The 18,504-nt window shown below is 42.5% G+C and overlaps 1 protein-coding gene across 1 annotated transcript in view; it reads right to left on the reverse strand.

The window, feature by feature from the left end:
• gbe1b (glucan (1,4-alpha-), branching enzyme 1b) overlaps positions 1–18,504 on the reverse strand; it is a 250,919-nt gene that overhangs the window by 206,569 nt on the left and 25,846 nt on the right. The window contains exon 3 of the mRNA XM_084143478.1: positions 13,868–13,983. Within this exon, the coding sequence (XP_083999604.1) occupies positions 13,868–13,983 (116 nt within the window). The remainder of the gene's footprint in view (positions 1–13,867; positions 13,984–18,504) is intronic.

An 18,504-nucleotide genomic window follows, 5' to 3' on the forward strand; every position in this document is an offset into this window, starting at 1 on the left:
CTGGTACTAGAATGGTGAAGTTGGAGGAGCAGACTTATTTTACACTGTGTGTGGAGTACGGCAGCATCAAGTGGGCTGTTTTGGAAAACCTTTGCAGAAACACTCTACAAGGACAGACTGTGACAGCAATTAACAGAGAGACACACTGATTTAGCTTTTAGGAAAACAAGACATGAACACAATGAACTAAGAGCTTGCTTGCAGTTGGCATATTGTTCCCCAGAAGCAGAGCGTGCAACAGAATGGTGCACAGGGCAACTGCATTACATGAAACAAACTATTGGAGTGGGGCCTTTGGTGTACGCGCACACGCACGCGCACACGCACGCACACACACGGGCATGCACGCACGCGCAGACAGATTGGAGCAGGGCCCTTGGTTCCAGGAAGGAGTAGCTGTGGAACTAATTTAGATGAGGAAACCCAGAGCCAGGCAGAACCAAGAGCCAAGCAGCTTAGAGGGATGAGGGAGGAGGGTTGAGGGAGGCAGGGAGGGGGGGTGAGTGAGTGAGTGAAGGAGGTATAATTGGTGAGGGTGGGAGGAAGGAATGAGAGAGGAGGGGGGCAGAGAGAGAGAGAGAGAGAGAGAGAGAGAGAGAGAGGAGGGGGGCAGAGAGAGAGAGAGAGAGAGAGAGAGAGAGAGAGAGAGAGAGGGGGGGGCAGAGAGAGAGAGAGAGAGAGAGATAGAGAGAGGGGGGGGGCAGAGAGAGAGAGAGAGAGAGAGAGAGAGTGAGAGAGAGAGAGAGAGAGAGAGGGGGGGGCAGAGAGAGAGAGAGAGAGGGGGGGGGGGGGCAGAGAGAGAGAGAGAGAGGAGGGGGGCAGAGAGAGAGAGAGAGGTAGGCAGACCTGGCTCTCAAGAGAAGACAGGCTATGTGCACACTGCCCACAAAATGAGGTGGAAACTGAGCTGCACTTCCTAACCTCCTGCCAAATGTATGACCATATTAGAGACACATATTTCCCCCAGATTACAGCGATCCACAAAAAATTTGAAAACAAACCTAATTTTGATAAACTCCCTTATCTACTGGGTGAAAAACCACAGTGTGCCATCACAGCTGCAAGATTTGTGACCTGTTGCCACAAGAAAAGGGCAACCAGTGAAGAACAAACACCATTGTAAATACAACCCATATTTATGTTTATTTATTTTCCCATTTGTACTTTAACTATTTGCACATTGTTACAACACTGTATATATACATAATATGACATTTGAAATGTCTTTATTCTTTTGAAACTTCTGAGTGTAATGTTTACTGTTAATATTTATTGTTTATTTCACTTTTGTTTACTATCTACTTCACTTGCTTTGGCAATGTTAACACACGTTTCCCATGCCAATAAAGCCCTTAAATTGAATTGAAATTGAATTGAGAGGAGGGGGGCAGAGAGAGAGAGGAGGGGGGCAGAGAGAGAGAGAGAGAGCGAGAGAGAGAGGAGGGGGCAGAGAGAGAGAGAAAGAGAGAAGGGGGCAGAGAGAGAGAGGAGGGGGGCAGAGAGAGAGAGAGAGAGAGAGAGAGAGAGAGAGAGAGAGAGAGAGAGAGAGACAGAGAGACAGACAGACAGACAGAGAGAGAGAGAGAGAGAGAGAGAGAGAGGAGGGGGGCAGAGAGAGAGAGGAGGGGGGCAGAGAGAGAGAGAGGAGGGAGGCAGAGAGAGAGAAGGGGGGCAGAGAGAGAGAGAGAGAGAGAGAGAGAGAGAGAGAAGGGGGGCAGAGAGAGAGAGAGGGGAGGGGGGCAGAGAGAGAGAGAGAGAGAGAGGAGGGGGCAGAGAGAGAGAGAGGAGGGGGGCAGAGAGAGAGAGAGAGGAGGGGGGCAGAGAGAGAGAGAGGAGGGGGGCAGAGAGAGAGAGGAGGGGGGCAGAGAGAGAGAAGGGGGGCAGAGAGAGAGAGAGAGAGAGAGGGGGGGGCAGAGAGAGAGAGAGAGAGAGGAGGGGGCAGAGAGAGAGAGAGGAGGGGGCAGAGAGAGAGAGGAGGGGGGCAGAGAGAGAGAGAGAGAGGAGGGGGGCAGAGAGAGAGAGAGAGGAGGGGGGCAGAGAGAGAGAGAGAGGAGGGGGGCAGAGAGAGAGAGAGAGGAGGGGGGCAGAGAGAGAGAGAGAGGAGGGGGGCAGAGAGAGAGAGAGAGGAGGGGGGCAGAGAGAGAGAGAGAGAGAGAGAGAGAGAGAGAGAGAGAGAGAGCAGTATAATACTAGGAGAGATAAGATCTTCAGGAGAGAGAGATGAGAAGGATGGAGAAACAGTGGTGATTTTCTCAGAGATATCTCCACATTCCACTTCTGTATTCTACCACACAGCGTTTTATTCCTTAGCTTCAACCCACTGTGTGTAGGAGTCTACCAGACAGGCTTAAAATGCAATATGCAGTTACTACATACATTTTTGGACTTGTATGTACAGTGAGGGAAAAAAGTATTTGATCCCCTGCTGATTTTGTATGTTTGCCCACTGACAAAGAAATGATCAGTCTAGAATTTTAATGGTAGGATTATTTGAACAGTGAGAGACAGATTAACAACAACAAAAATCCAGAAAAACGTATGTCAAACATTATATAAAATTGATTTTGCATTTTATTGAGGGAAATACGTATTTGACCCCTCTGCAAAACATCACTTACTACTTGGTGGCAAAACCCTTGTTGGCAATCACAGAGGTCAGACGTTTCTTGTAGTTGGCCACCAGGTTTGCACACATCTCAGGAGGGATTTTGTCCCACTCCTCTTTGCAGATCTTCTCCTCGAATCTTCAGCTCCCTCCACAGATTTGCTATGGGATTAAGGTCTGGAGACTGGCTAGGCCACTCCAGGACCTTAATGTGCTTCTTCTTGAGCCACTCCTTTGTTGCCTTGGCCGTGTGTTTTGGGTCATTGTCATGCTGGAATACCCATCCACAACCCATTTTCAATGCCCTGGCTGAGGGAAGGAGGTTCTCACCCAAGATTTGACGGTACATGGCCCCGTCCATCGTCCCTTTGATTCGGTGAAGTTGTCCTGTCCCCTTAGCAGGAAAACACCCCCAAAGCATAATGTTTCCACCTCCATGTTTGACAGTGGGGATGGTGTTATTGGAGTCATAGGCAGCATTCCTCCTCCTCCAAACACGGTGAGTTGAGTTGATGCCAAAGAGCTCGAATTTGGTCTCATCTGAACACAACACTTTCACCCAGTTCTCCTCTGAATCATTCAGATGTTCATTGGCAAACTTCAGACGGGCATGTACAGTGGGGAGAACAAGTATTTGATACACTGCCGACTTTGCAGGTTTTCCTACTTACAAAGCATGTAGAGGTCTGGTACTACAGTATTATGCTTCTTACAGAGCCACTCCTTAGTTGCCCTGGCTGTGTGTTTCGGGTCGTTGTCATGCTGGAAGACCCAGCCACGACCCATCTTCAATGCTCTCACTGAGGGAAGGAGGTTGTTGGCCAAGATCTCACGATACATGGCCCCATCCATCCTCCCCTCAATACAGTGCAGTCGTCCTGTCCCCTTTGCAGAAAAGCATCCCCAAAGAATGATGTTTCCACCTCCATGCTTCACGGTTGGGATGGTGTTCTTGGGGTTGTACTCATCCTTCTTCTTCCTCCAAACACGGCGAGTGGAGTTTAGACCAAAAAGCTCTATTTTTGTCTCATCAGACCACATGACCTTCTCCCATTCCTCCTCTGGATCATCCAGATGGTCATTGGCAAACTTCAGACGGGCCTGGACATGCGCTGGCTTGAGCAGGGGGACCTTGCGTGCACTGCAGGATTTTAATCCATGACAGCGTAGTGTGTTACTAATGGTTTTCTTTGAGACTGTGGTCCCAGCTCTCTTCAGGTCATTGACCAGGTCCTGCCGTGTAGTTCTGGGCTGATCCCTCACCTTCCTCATGATCATTGATGCCCCACGAGGTGAGATCTTACATGGAGCCCCAGACCGAGGGTGATTGACCGTCATCTTGAACTTCTTCCATTTTCTAATAATTGCGCCAACAGTTGTTGCCTTCTCACCAAGCTGCTTGCCTATTGTCCTGTAGCCCATTCCAGCCTTGTGCAGGTCTACAATTTTATCCCTGATGTCCTTACACAGCTCTCTGGTCTTGGCCATTGTGGAGAGGTTGGAGTCTGTTTGATTGAGTGTGTGGACAGGTGTCTTTTATACAGGTAACGAGTTCAAACAGGTGCAGTTAATACAGGTATTGAGTGGAGAACAGGAGGGCTTCTTAAAGAAAAACTAACAGGTCTGTGAGAGCCGGAATTCTTACTGGTTGGTAGGTGATCAAATACTTATGTCATGCAATAAAATGCAAATTAATTACTTAAAAATCATACAATTTGATTTTCTGGATTTTTGTTTTAGATTCCGTCTCTCACAGTTGAAGTGTACCTATGATAAAAATTACAGACCTCTACATGCTTTGTAAGTAGGAAAACCTGCAAAATCGGCAGTGTATCAAATACTTGTTCTCCCCACTGTATATGTGCTTTCTTGAGCAGGGGAACCTTGCGGGCGCTGCAGGATTTCAGTCCTTCACGGCGTAGTGTGTTACCAATTGTTTTCTTGGTGACTATGGTTCCAGCTGCCTTGAGATCATTGACAAGATCCTCCCGTGTAGTTCTGGGCTGATTCCTCACCATTCACATGATCATTGCAACTCCACAAGGTGAGATCTTGCATGGAGCCCCAGGCCGAGGGAGATTTATAGTTCTATTGTGTTTCTTCCATTTGCGAATAATCGCACCAACTGTTGTCACCTTCTCACCAAGCTGCTTGGCGATGGTCTTGTAGCACATTCCAGCCTTGTGTAGGTCTACAATCTTGTCCCTGACATCCTTGGAGAGCTCTTTGGTCTTGGCCAATCTGATTGATTGATTGCTCCCTTTAAGAGTGTGCTCCTAATCTCAGCTCATTACCTGTATAAAAGACACCTGGGAGCCAGAAATATTTCTGATTGAGAGGGGGTCAAATACTAATTTCACTCATTAAAATGCAAATCAATTTATAACATTTTTGACATGCGTTTTTCTGGATTTTTTGTTGTTATTCTGTCTTTCACTGTTCAAATAAACCTATCATCAAACTTATAGACTGATCATTTCTTTGTCAGTGGGCAAGCTTACAAAATCAGCAGGGGATCAAATACTTTTTTCCCCTCACTATACAGTTGAAGTCGGAAGTTTACATACACATTAGCCAAATACATTTAAACTCAGTTTTTCACAATTCCTGACATTTAACCCTAGTAAAGATTCCCTGTCTTAGGTCAGTTAGGATCACCACTTTATTTTAAGAATGTGAAATGTCAGAATAATAGTCGAGAGAATTATTTATTTCAGCTTTTATTTATTTCATCACATTCCCAGTGGGTCAGAAGTTTACATGCACTCAATTAGTATTTGGTAGCATTGTCTTTAAATTGTTTAACTTGGGTCAATGTCACGGTTTCGGCCGAGGCTGCTCCTCCTCCTGGTTCGGGCAGGCTTCGGCGGTCGTCGTCTCCGGAGTACTAGCTGCCACCGATCTATGTTTCATGTTTGTTTGGTTTGGTCTTGATGTTGTACACCTGTGTCTAGTTAGTCCTCGTTAGTGTTCTATTTAGTTCTCGTTGTGTGTGTCTGTGTTTGTGTGTTATTGTTTCGCTGTCGTGTTTTGTGCGCTACTGTTTGCCTTGTGCATTTCGTATTTTCCTCCTCTGTGTTAGGAGGTTATTTACGCACTGTTTTGTGCGCCTTTTGGTTTTCGCCTGTGTGCGGACTTTCACGCCTCCGGGCGTTTGACTCGTGAATTTGAGTGTGCTGTTCACTAAAGTCTATTGGACTTATCTTTCTGCGTCCTGCATCTGATTCCTGCACCACACTCACCTACAGCACCCACTGACAGTCAAACATGTCAGGTAGCCTTCCATAAGCTTCCCACAATAAGTTGGGTGAATTTTGGCCCATTCCTCCTGACAGAGCTGGTGTAACTGAGTCAGGTTTGTAGGCCTCCTTGCTCGCACATGCTTTTTCAGTTCTGCCCACACATTTTCTATAGGATTGAGGTCAGGGCTTTGTGATGGCCACTCCAATACCTTGACTTGGTCTAAAGCCATTTTGCCACAACTTTGGAAGTATGCTTGGGGTCATTGTCCATTTGGAAGATCCATTTGCGACCAAGCTTTAACTTCCTGACTGATGTCGTGAGATGTTGCTTCAATATATCCACATAATTTTCCTTCCTCATGATGCCAACTATTTTGTGAAGTACACCAGTCCCTCCTGCAGCAAAGCACCCCCAGAGCATGATGCTGCCACCCCCATGCTTCACAGTTGGGATGGTGTTCTTCGGCTTGCAAGCACCCCCTTTTTCCTCCAAACATAACGATGGTCATTATGGCCAAACAGTTCTATTTTTGTTTTATCAGACCAGAGGACATTTCTCCAAAAAGGACGATCTTCGTCCCCATGTGCAGTTGCAAACCGTAGTCTGGCTTTTTATGCCGGTTTTGGAGCAGTGGCTTCTTCCTTGCTGAGCGGCCTTTCAGGTTATGTCGATATAGGACTAGTTTTACTGTGGATATAGATACTTTTGTACCCGTTTCCTCCAGCATCTTCACAAGGTCCTTTGCTGTTGTTCTGGGATTGATTTGCACTTTTCGCACCAAAGTACGTTCATCTCTAGGAGACAGAATGCGTCTCCTTCCTGAGCGGTATGACGGCTGCGTGGTCCCATGGTGTTTATACTTGCGTACTATTGTTTGTACAGATGAACGTGGTACCTTCAGGCGTTTGGAAATTGCTCCCAAGGATGAACCAGACTTGTGGAGGTCTACAATTTTTGTTTTGAGGTCTTGGCTGATTTCTTTTGATTTTCCCATGATGTCAAGCAAAGAGGCACTGAGTTTGAAGGTAGGCCTTGAAATACATCCACAGGTACACCTCCAATTGACTCAAATGATGTCAATTAGCCTATCGGAAGCTTCTAAAGCCATGACCAGGGGCGGTGTGTTCAATAGGGCGATATGGGCGACGCACTGCCAAACGGGAAAAGGAAGGGATTTTTTTTCTAATCAATTATATCACGGCAACAGTAGTTATCAGTGTTGTAATCTAGACGTCTGATCTGCCACAGTGCCACACTGCCACTAAATGTCCAATCAGGCTAAAGTCGTGCTTCAAATGCCCCCCCCCCCCCCTTTTGGGGCGATTTCAGTCAGGTTGAAAATCGCCCAGAAGTCTGTCATAGACTCCCATGTAAAATCTATTTTTTTCAAATTTCAGAGCTTTCAATACAATCTCTATGGGTTTCTGAGGGCTTGCACTTACGCGCTTTCGTCATACGTAACGTAACCATGAACGTAACTAAGAAAAGAGCGGGTAGCAGCATCAATCAATTCACGTACTACTATCAAGATGGCTATAGCGTTCAGTGCAACTCGATTGTCTCTTTGAAAGAAGTTCACATCAAAGAGACAACCACAAAGTGCAGGAGCGCTTTTTTGAGTTCCTTCCCATCTCGGAATCAACCTCAGTCTCAATCGCCAGTGTGCTTTTGGAGAGACTGAACGGTCTTTTTGCCGACGACGTGAAAGTCAAACTCATTGCGCAAGCTTACGATGGAGCCAGTGTGATGAGGCGAGAGAAGGCAAAAGGTGCGTGAGCATTTCAAGAAAGGCCATTACGTGCATTGCTATGCGCATCAGCTGAATTTGATCATGCAGCAAGCTAAAAAGTAACTAGTAAACTAGTCCTCAGCATGCCTGATTTCAATGAGAAAGTCATTGACCGCTTTGCTGCATTGAAAGAGAGAAGAGAACAGTTTCAGTACAAGTAATGTAGCCTCTCTCTCTCTTTGTCCCTCCCTGTCTGTCTCTTTAACACACACACGCCCAAATCAGTTCACAGTTGATGTTGTTTAAAATAGTTATTTTTCATTTTAAAAAAAGTAAACAATTTTTTTTACAAATCTATACAATAGGCCCTTTTCACGATGACGTCATCTAACTTCCGCCTTTCCGCGTAGCAGGTTAACTTCACTTCCGTTCGCCCGTAACCTGAGACTTCTCAACGAAAATACAACTGTTGACCACTAACTAGCAAGCTAGCTACTTGAAGAAATTCCAAAAGGTACGTTTAAGTTAAATTAGTAAAGTTAAGAGTAATAATGTTTACGTATATGCAATGGTTTGTAACTTGCTAACGTTATTGTTAATTCATAATTGTTCACTGCCTTAGTTACTTAAAAGTGGGCTAACGTTAGCTAACAACAACTTAGTACCAGATACCGATAACGTTAAAAGGTAGCGTTACATTGCTGCCTGGCTGTAATGTAACAAGTTTACTTAGCTAGCTATCTAACCCGTTGTTAGGCAGTTAGTTTATTCATGAATGTATAGTAACTCACCTATTCAAATACTGTTGTGCATGATAGCTAGATAAATATTGATTCCTGGTCAAAGCTGAATGTTAATTTAGCTGTTTCTTTTCTCCCGGTGTCTGTATCGCAACAGTATCCCATCCAACACCGAAGCATGGCACAATCTTCGAGAAGATGCTATTGCAGTGTACCATTTTGTTCAAACAACAAACAGAAATTCCCGTATCTGAGTTTTCACGATTTCCCTGTTGATGGAGAAATACGTGCCCGTTGGGTGAGGGCGATCAGGAGAGATGAGGGACCAAGTTTAACCCTAACCCTTATTAAATCTGCAACCGCAGCAAAACACAACAAAAAGAAAACTATCTTAACCTATCTTATCATAATGTTAGAGAACTGTTTATCTGAGAAACCTGAAGCCGATGAGCCTCCTCATTTTTCTTCATGGACCTGTAACATCGCCCTCTCACTGTCACCTCACCGTTAACTACACTTGAGACTGTTTCAATACAGTGATTGGGAGAAAGGGCGCAGCATTAGCCATTAATACATTACTGACTCTTATCTTACGGTCGATACAAACAGCAGTAATATTAAAAAGAGGCTGCAAAACAGAAACTCGTCAGCTCATAACCTTCGCTAGCATAGGGCTAATTTAAGCTAAATAAAGATAAACACGTACCTTCATAATCAAACAGGTAACCTTCAACGAAGAACTTGTAGCCTTTATCAAGCTTCGATCTTGAAGTAAGGGACCACTTGTCAGCAAGTCGTTCTACGTCGTTAAGTCGTATTGGTGGCAGATGTGAAAGGGACTGGGTGAACTCCATAATGATGTGCTACTAGCTAAGCGTTCCTAAGCGACACCGGATGTAAACATAACCTGCATCGCGGCAGAACGGAAGTTGTCTGACGTCACGTGAAAAGGGCCTATTGGCCAGAATATGGTTGTTCATATTTACAAAGCCATACAGATAGCTGTGTTTACCTTTTCTAGAAATTATTTTCAAATTCTGTTTTCAGGCAAAATGTCTATCACTGTTCATTTTCACAAATCTATACAAGAGGGCAGAATATGGAAGTCTATAAAAATGTCTTATTACCAATAACTTGCATCAATGTTTTCAGTAGCCTCTATCAAAAGCTCCTGCTTGCTCAGGTGCACATATTTCCAATTCAACCATGAGGCCTTTTTGAAGCAAGTAATGTGTATATCAGTATTGACTTATATGCTGCCCCTGTCTTCATGTTGTTGCTGGACATATCTTTTTTAAAATGTGTGTAGGTCACCTAAATCATCAGAAAATTGCCCCCCCTGAGAATTTTTTCAGGAGCCGCCACTGGCCATGACATCATTTTATGGAATTTTCCAAGCTGTTTAAAGGCACAGTCAACTTAGTGTATGTAAACTTCTGACCCACTGTAATTGTGATACAGTGAATTATAAGTGAAATAATCTGTCTGTAAACAACTGTTGGAAAAATTACTTTTGTCATGCACAAAGTAGATGTCCTAACCGACTATTATAGTTTGTTAACAAGAAATGTGTGGAGTGGTTGAAAAACAAGTTTTAATGACTCCAACCTAAGTGTATGTAAACTTCCGACTTCAACTGTAAATACACATACATACATACATACATACATACATACATACATACATACATACATACATACACAACATATCCTTCAAAAAAAAATATTTCCCTTTATTAGTTTCCAACCCCACCACCCCTTCCCTAATTGGAGTAAACTAGTGACCAGCCCATACATACTATATACATTTTATGGACACAGTCAATTTTACAATAATTCTATTTTGTTTGTTTTTACTCCCGAACTTCCAATACCCTCAAACTCTCCGATCATTTTCATGATGTCCATCCGGTTTGCTTCTATATGCCATATCTTTCTAACTGTGCTCTTTCACAAAAGCTCTCAACCTATAACCTATATACATATTATGGACACAGTATGCTCACATTATTAGTTATCTTTGTATACATCTGGCCCTTCATTGGACACCGTGTTAACAAACCTCCAAACGAGCTTCAATGCCATACAACACTCCTTCAGTAGCCTCCAACTGCTCTTAAACACTAGTAAAACTAAATGCATGCTTTTCAATCGAACGCTGCTGGCACCCGCCCACCCGACTAGAATCACCACTCTCGACGGGTCTGACCTAGAGTATGTGGACAACTACAAATACCTAGGTGTCTGGTTAGACTGTAAACTCTCCTTCTAGACTCACATAAAGAATCTCCAATCCAAAGTTAAATCTACAATCGGCTTCCTATTTCGCAACAAAGCCTCCTTCACTCATGCTGCCAAACATGCCCTCGTAAAACTGACTATCCTACCGATCCTTGACTTCGGCGATGTCATTTACAAAATAGCCTCCAACACTCTACTCAGCAAATTGGATGTAGTCTATCACAGTGCCATCCGTTTTGTCTCCAAAGCCCCATACACTACCCACCACTGTGACCTGTACGCTCTTGTTGGCTGGTCCTCACTACATGTTCGTCGTCAAACCCACTGGCTCCAGGCCATCTATAAATCACTGCTAGGCAAATCCCCGCCTTATCTTAGCTCATTGGTCACCATAGCAGCACCCACCCGTAGTCTGCGCTCCAGCAGGTATATCTCACTGGTCATTCCCAAAGCCAACACCTCCTTTGGCCGCCATTCCTTCCAGTTCTCTGCTGCCAATGACTGGAACGAATTGCAAAAATCTCTGAAGCTGGAGACTCTTATCTCCCTCACTAACTTTAAGCATCAGTTGTCAGAGCACCTTACCGATCACTGCACCTGTACACAGCCCATCTGAAATTAGCCCACCCAACTACCTCATCCCTATATTGTTATTTATTTTGCTCTTTTGCACCCCAGTATCTCTATTTGCACATAATCTCTTGCACATCTAGCATTCCAGTGTTAATACTATTGTAATTATTTTGCACTATAGCCTATTTATTGCCTTACCTCCATAACTTGCTACATTTGCACACACTGTATATATATTTTCTGTTGTATTTTTGACTTTATGTTTTTTTACCCCATATGTAACTCTGTGTTGTTTTTATCGCACTGCTTTGCTTTATCTTGGCCAGGTCGCAGTTGTAAATGAGAACCTGTTCTCAACTGGCTTACCTGGTTAAATAAAGGTGAAATAAATAAAATAAAAAATCTTGTTGTTATTAGCTGTTGTTAGTTGTTATTAGTCCCATCCTTCAGCTCCATTCAACACCTCCCATCTATCTCTTAACACCATCCATATTGGATTTCTATTTGCCATATATTTTTCAACTGTACTGTGATGTTTCACAAAATTTTCTGAACCCTTCTATTCTCATTGTTTCTACAGATTGTAAATTTAAAATAAACATTTTTGCTAAAAGTATTATTATATTATTGATCGTTTGACTATGACTTTTCAGATCACCCAGTAGTGCTATATACAGGGTTAGTGCCAGGTAAATATTGCAATCCTTCAGCCATTTCTGGACCTGTGTCCAAAAACTACCTACAAATGGACAGTACCAAAACAAATGATCTAATCATTCTGTCTCTTCGCAGCAAAATCTGCAGAGCTGGGAAGATTGTATCCCCCATACAAATAACATTCTATTGGTAGCAAGAATTTTGTATAATAATTTAAATTGAAAAATTCTACGTTTTGAATCCGCCATCGTTTTTGCGTATCAGTTCATAAACACTATGCCATGGAATCGGTACGTCAAAGATCTCTTCCCAACTATTTTGCAATCTATATGGGACGGCTGTCAATCCTTTGGTCCTTAAATGAAACTGGTAAACTTTTTTATTTATCACCATTTTCTTTAACCAATTATGTTATTTAATGCAAGGCCGACAGACAAGTTCCTTACTTTCTCCCCCTTCCACTTTCCTCTTCCATTTTTGCAGTAATGCTGCAATTATTTGGTTGTAATTTTGGGTAGAGCAGACATTTCCATATGTTTTTGTTAGCTGCATGTGTGACATAACTCCACCAGTCCTACCTATGATATCATTTACGAAGATTAAACCTTTTTTAAACATTTTTTCAAAAAAGAATGGGCTAACATTAATAACATGCATGTCAATCTCTACTGGCTCAAAGTGGAAGAGAAATTGACTTCATCACTACTTGTTTTTGTAAGAAGTGTTGACAAGCTGAATGCACCGAGCTGTTTGTTTAAACGACTAGCACACAGCTCTGACACCCATGCATACCCCACAAGACATGCCACCAGAGGTCTCTTCACAGTCCAGAACACACTATGGGAGGCGCACAGTACTACATAGAGCCATGAATACATTGAACTCTATTCAACATCAGGTAACTGATGCAAGCAGTAGAATCAGATTTTAAAAAATACACCTTATGGAACAGCGGGGACTGTGAAGCAACACAAACATAGGCACAGACACATGCATACACACACACGATAACATACACACTATACACACACGTACACATGGATTTTGTGTTGTAGATATGTGGTAGTGGAGTAGGGGCCTGAGGGCACACACTTAGTGTGTTATGAATGTATTGTAATGTTTTTTTTAAATGGTATACTGTAACTGACCGCAGGAAGAGTAATGGGGATCCATAATAAATACAAATACCTTGGTAATATATAGCTGTACTGTAGTCCTACCTGGATAGAGCATGGCGCTTGTAACGCCAGGGTAGTGGGTTCGATCCCCGGGACCACCCATACGTAAAAATGTATGCACAAATGACTGTAAGTCGATTTGGATAAAAGTGCCTGCTAAATGGCATAATATTATCATTATTATTATTATAGATTATTATAATATATAGCAGTACTGTAAGCCTACCTTGATAATATATAGCAGTGCTGTAAGCCTGCCTTGATAATATATAGCAGTACTGTAAGCCTACCTTGATAATATATAGCAGTACTGTAAGCCTACCTTGATAATATATAGCATTACTGTAGGCCTACCTGGATAATATATAGCATTACTGTAGGCCTACCTGGATAATATATAGCATTACTGTAGACCTACCTTGATAATATATAGCAGTACTGTAGACCTACCGTGATAATATATAGCATTACTGTAGGCCTACCTTGATAATATATATATATATATATATATATATATCATTACTGTAGGCCTACCTGGATAATATATAGCATTACTGTAGGCCTACCTTGATAATATATATATATATATCATTACTGTAGGCCTACCTTGATAATATATATCATTACTGTAGGCCTACCGTGATAATATATAGCAGTACTGTAGGCCTACCGTGATAATATATAGCAGTACTGTAGGCCTACCTGGATAATATATAGCAGTACTGTAGGCCTACCTTGATAATATATATATATATATCATTACTGTAGGCCTACCTTGATAATATATATCATTACTGTAGGCCTACCGTGATAATATATAGCAGTACTGTAGGCCTACCGTGATAATATATAGCAGTACTGTAGGCCTACCTGGATAATATATAGCATTACTGTAGGCCTACCTTGAGTTTGGTGTTGTGGTCGATGGCTGGTGTCTTGTCATGCTTGGGAGGCAGACACAGTTCCCATTTCCCAAACTCTTTCCTCTGGTACGGGTGAGAGAAGTTGTCCCAACCATCTATGATAGAAATAAAGAATTTATTTAATGTTTCAACTACACATATATAAAATAACATATAGTATTATATTTCTGTACTATAAAAGTAGCCTATCTGTGAAGCAGGCTGGATGCAGGCCTAGCAGTGAGATGCCAGACGTCGATAGAAGTGTTTTTCTGCCCAATGTGATGGCTTGTATTTGCAAAGTTGATAATAAAATTGGCACAAAAATGTACTTACAATATTTACTAAGTAATGAACCATCCCCAGGCTCCTGAGAAACAGCCACATACTGTCCTGTCTCACTGCCCGTACGAATCACCTGAGAAACTCAACTCCACCCACTGCTGTCCAGACTGTGCAACAACTCCACCCACTGCTGTCCAGACTGTACAACAACTCCACCCACTGCTGTCCAGACTGTACAACAACTCCACCCACTGCTGTCCAGACTGTACAACAACTCCACCCACTGCTGTCCAGACTGTACAACAACTCCACCCACTGCTGTCCAGACTGTACAACAACTCCACCCACTGCTGTCCAGACTGTGCAACAACTCCACCCACTGCTGTCCAGACTGTGCAACAACTCCACCCACTGCTGTCCAGACTGTACAACAACTCCACCCACTGCTGTCCAGACTGTACAACAACTCCACCCACTGCTGTCCAGACTGTACAACAACTCCACCCACTGCTGTCCAGACTGTGCAACAACTCCACCCACTGCTGTCCAGACTGTGCAACAACTCTAGCCCTTAAATATATTCCCCCAAAAAGTATTTTTAACAAGCACATGTTTACATTTTAGTTTCCACCATGAGAAAATGTCCTGTGAAATTATAAAAGTCCTGTAAAATTATAAAAGTCCTGTAAAATTATAAAAAAAAGTCCTGTAAAATGTCCTGTAAAATTATACATGTCCTGTAAAATTATAAATGTCCTGTAAAATTATAAAATGTCCTGTATTATGCAAAGTATTTTAATAATATAATAAATAATAATAATAATAATAAAGCCATTTAGCAGACGCTTTTATCCAAAGCGACTTACAGTCATGGAGGCATACATTTTTAAGCATTTTATGTTTTAATTTTTTTAAAGCAATTTTTGGAACGATGTAAATTCTTAATTTCTTCGGTTTTATCAATAAACTCAAACTCCAAACTTAAAACAGGACGAAGACCAAACATAAGTTACTTATGAGTTACTTAAACACGGATGCTCCAAAACGAAGCTTCAGACGTCATTGATCACGTGGTAATGTTACTTTGGAATGAGCAACCTACTTTTTACCTCAAGTTAACACATTTTACAAAAAAACACGGATGCTCCATTGATTTAGGATGTTAAAGAAAAAAAAAACTGATCAGCCTATGCTCAAAACTCATCATTTAAAAGTAAAAAATGTAATGTAAAAAGAACTGGTACATTTTTTTTTACAAAAATAAAATGTTTTATTTTTTAAATCTAAAAAAAACGGGATCTGGATCCTGTGCCTCCAGGTCATGACCCCTATTCACCACTGCCCTACAGGCAGAGCCACTTGTCAAGTGAGAGTAGGATCATTTGTTTGTTTATAAGTGGTGTCCAGTAGAAGCAGTAGTACTTTGAGATCAAACAAAGCTTTGTACGTCATTTATCACGTGGCAACTGCCTGTCAACTTTGCACGGGGTTTGAACTTTGAATTAAATCTTTTTCAACTCACTTTGACATATTAACCAAAAAAAAAACGTTGAATACATCATTTGATAATTACCAACAACTAAAACAGCTGTTTCATTCACAGTCACTGTATTATTATTATTATTGCTATTCAAAAGTTATAAGTTGAATGCACCAATTTGTAAGTCGCTCTGGATAAGAGCGTCTGCTAAATGATGTAAATGTAAAAATATGTCAATAAAAACAAAAAGCTTCCAGCAGGGGTCGGCGCTCTCTGTCCAGCAGTTCCTACCCCTGTCAGATGGTAGTGTGATGTCCAAAGCTGCAAACTTCATCGCTAGCTAGGTTTCTATCAAACGCTCAAACATTTTATTTTATCAAAAAAAAAAAAATAAATGGCCTATCGGAAAAACCATTGCTGCTGATACAAAACGTCTTTCCAGAAAGACTTTTAATGAATCTATTTTGTTTTTGCTGTGTTATATAGACCCATCTTTATAACACAAAGAGCAGCTCCATGAACACAGAACATGTAACTTGTGGAAACTCTCCATCTTTTTCCACCTCTACTTTCCAATCCCTCTATCTCATGCACTCTCTCAAGCTTCTTTCACTTTCTAAAAGATTATTTTATTTTTTGTTTCCTTTCCCTTGTTCTCTCCATCCCCTCTCCCTCTGCATGTCGTAGACCTGTAGGTAAAATGATCTATAGCAATGCTCCTGATAAAAAAAAAAAGGACAAAAAATATGACTTACCTCCTGGCCCTCATTAAAACCTGCTCCCTCCCTCCCTGTGTGCGTGACCACATGGTACGTGACAGCGCTGTCTCTCATCCAATACGTGTTGGCTACACCCCTATTCTAAATCAGTAGAAAGCATTGAACTCCAGGATGTCATAGAATGTAGACAATAAAGCATTTCTGAAACTAGTGGGTCTACGTAATGGGGGAGACGTTCTGAAATGACTGGGTCTATGTAATGGGGGAGACGTTCTGAAATGACTGGGTCTATGTAATGGGGGAGACGTTCTGAAACTAGTGGGTCTATTCTAATTGGAGAGCCAGAGCCTGACCGGCAGGGAGCCAGAGTGTGCATCCCAAACGGCACCTTATTTCTGTTATAGTGCACTACTTTTGACAAGGGCCTATAGGGATACTATTTGGGACACAACCTGGTTCTGGTTCCCTACCAGTGTAGAGTTGTGTTATACTGGATTAAACACCTGATTCAAATTATCCTCTCATCATCAAGCTGAGATGATTAAAAGCAGGTGTGCAGTGCTAAGGCAAAAAACCAAAATGTGGTCCCCTTGGATGAACAACCACTGCTATAGACACTCAGGCAACAATACTACCTTAACCCTGGGGTTACATCCAAAATTACACCCTATTTAGTGCACTTCTTTTGCCCAGGGCCCATTGTGTTCCTGTATTTACAGGAATAGGGTGCTATTTGGGAAGCAGGATGTATGTATTATGCATCAAACCAGCGCCATATTCACAACCAGGGCTTCTGGGCTGTTTCCATATCAGCTGTAATGAAATTCTCTCTCTCTCTCTCTCTCTCTCTCTCTCTCTCTCTCTCTGATAATTAACCGACGAATAGAGAGCGAGGGAAATATAGAAAGGAGGGATGTAACTGGTAGAAATTTGTATGGGGACAATAAACATTGGATGGACCTGGGGTTTAGTGAACAGAATGAATACCGTGGGAGACTGTGGCTGCCTCTCAAATGGCACTCCATTCCCTACATCAGGGCTCTCAAACCCTGTTCCTGGAGAGCCACCGTCCTGTAGGTTTTCACTAAAACCCTGTTCCTGGAGAGCCACCGTCCTGTAGGTTTTCACTCCAACCCTGTTCCTGGAGAGTTACCGTCCTGTAGGTTTTCACTCCAACCCTGTTCCTGGAGAGCTACCGTCCTGTAGGTTTTCACTCCAACCCTGTTCCTGGAGAGCTACCGTCCTGTAGGTTTTAACTCCAACCCTGTTCCTGGAGAGCTACCGTCCTGTAGGTTTTCACTCAAACCCTGTTCCTGGAGAGCTACCGTCCTGTAGGTTTTAACTCCAACCCTGTTCCTGGAGAGCCACCGTCCTGTAGGTTTTCACTCCAACCCTGTTCCTGGAGAGCTACCATCCTGTAGGTTTTCACTCCAACCCTGTTCCTGGAGAGCCACCGTCCTGTAGGTTTTAACTCCAACCCTAATCTATCACACCTGATTCTAATAATTGGCTGGTTGATAAGATGAATCAGGTTAGTAACACCTGGGGCTGGAGCAAAATGCTACAGGAGAGAACGGCCCTACATAGTGCACTATAAAAAGGGACTAGGGTACCATTGGGATGCAGGATGTGTGGGCTCTTTTCTCTTTGTCATCACCCTACATAGTGCACTACCAGCTGGGCTCAAAAGTAGTGTACTATATAGGGAATAGGGTACCATTTGGACCGCAAGCCTTACTTCGGAGCAGTGGGAGAGAGCAACAGCAGCAGTCTAAACGCAGTGTGTCCCCTCCTGTCTAGTGTACTGCTTTATTCCTCAACAGCTTATTTATGGTCTTCTAATTAAAACGGCTCTTAATTGGCCTCGTTAAGTGATTTCATTGGGCCACAAAATTGAAACAAGAATATTAGCTTTTCTTGATTATTTTGGATGTGTAATTCTGTCCATTAACAGAATTAGGAAATCTACAAACAAACTTGTCATTTCTAAATGAGAGGGGTCATTAATTAATTGGGCAAAAGAAGGAATAAAGGAAAACTTCTAACGACAATATAGAAATTAAAATGGCAACTTTGTGGGTTGTTCACTGGAACATAGGACATAGTAGCATCCCAAATGGCACCCTATTCCCTACATAGTGCACTACTTTGAC

This window comes from Coregonus lavaretus, assembly GCF_964263955.1.
Source record: "Coregonus lavaretus genome assembly, chromosome: 26".
In the NCBI taxonomy this organism is placed as follows: Eukaryota; Metazoa; Chordata; class Actinopteri; order Salmoniformes; family Salmonidae; genus Coregonus; species Coregonus lavaretus.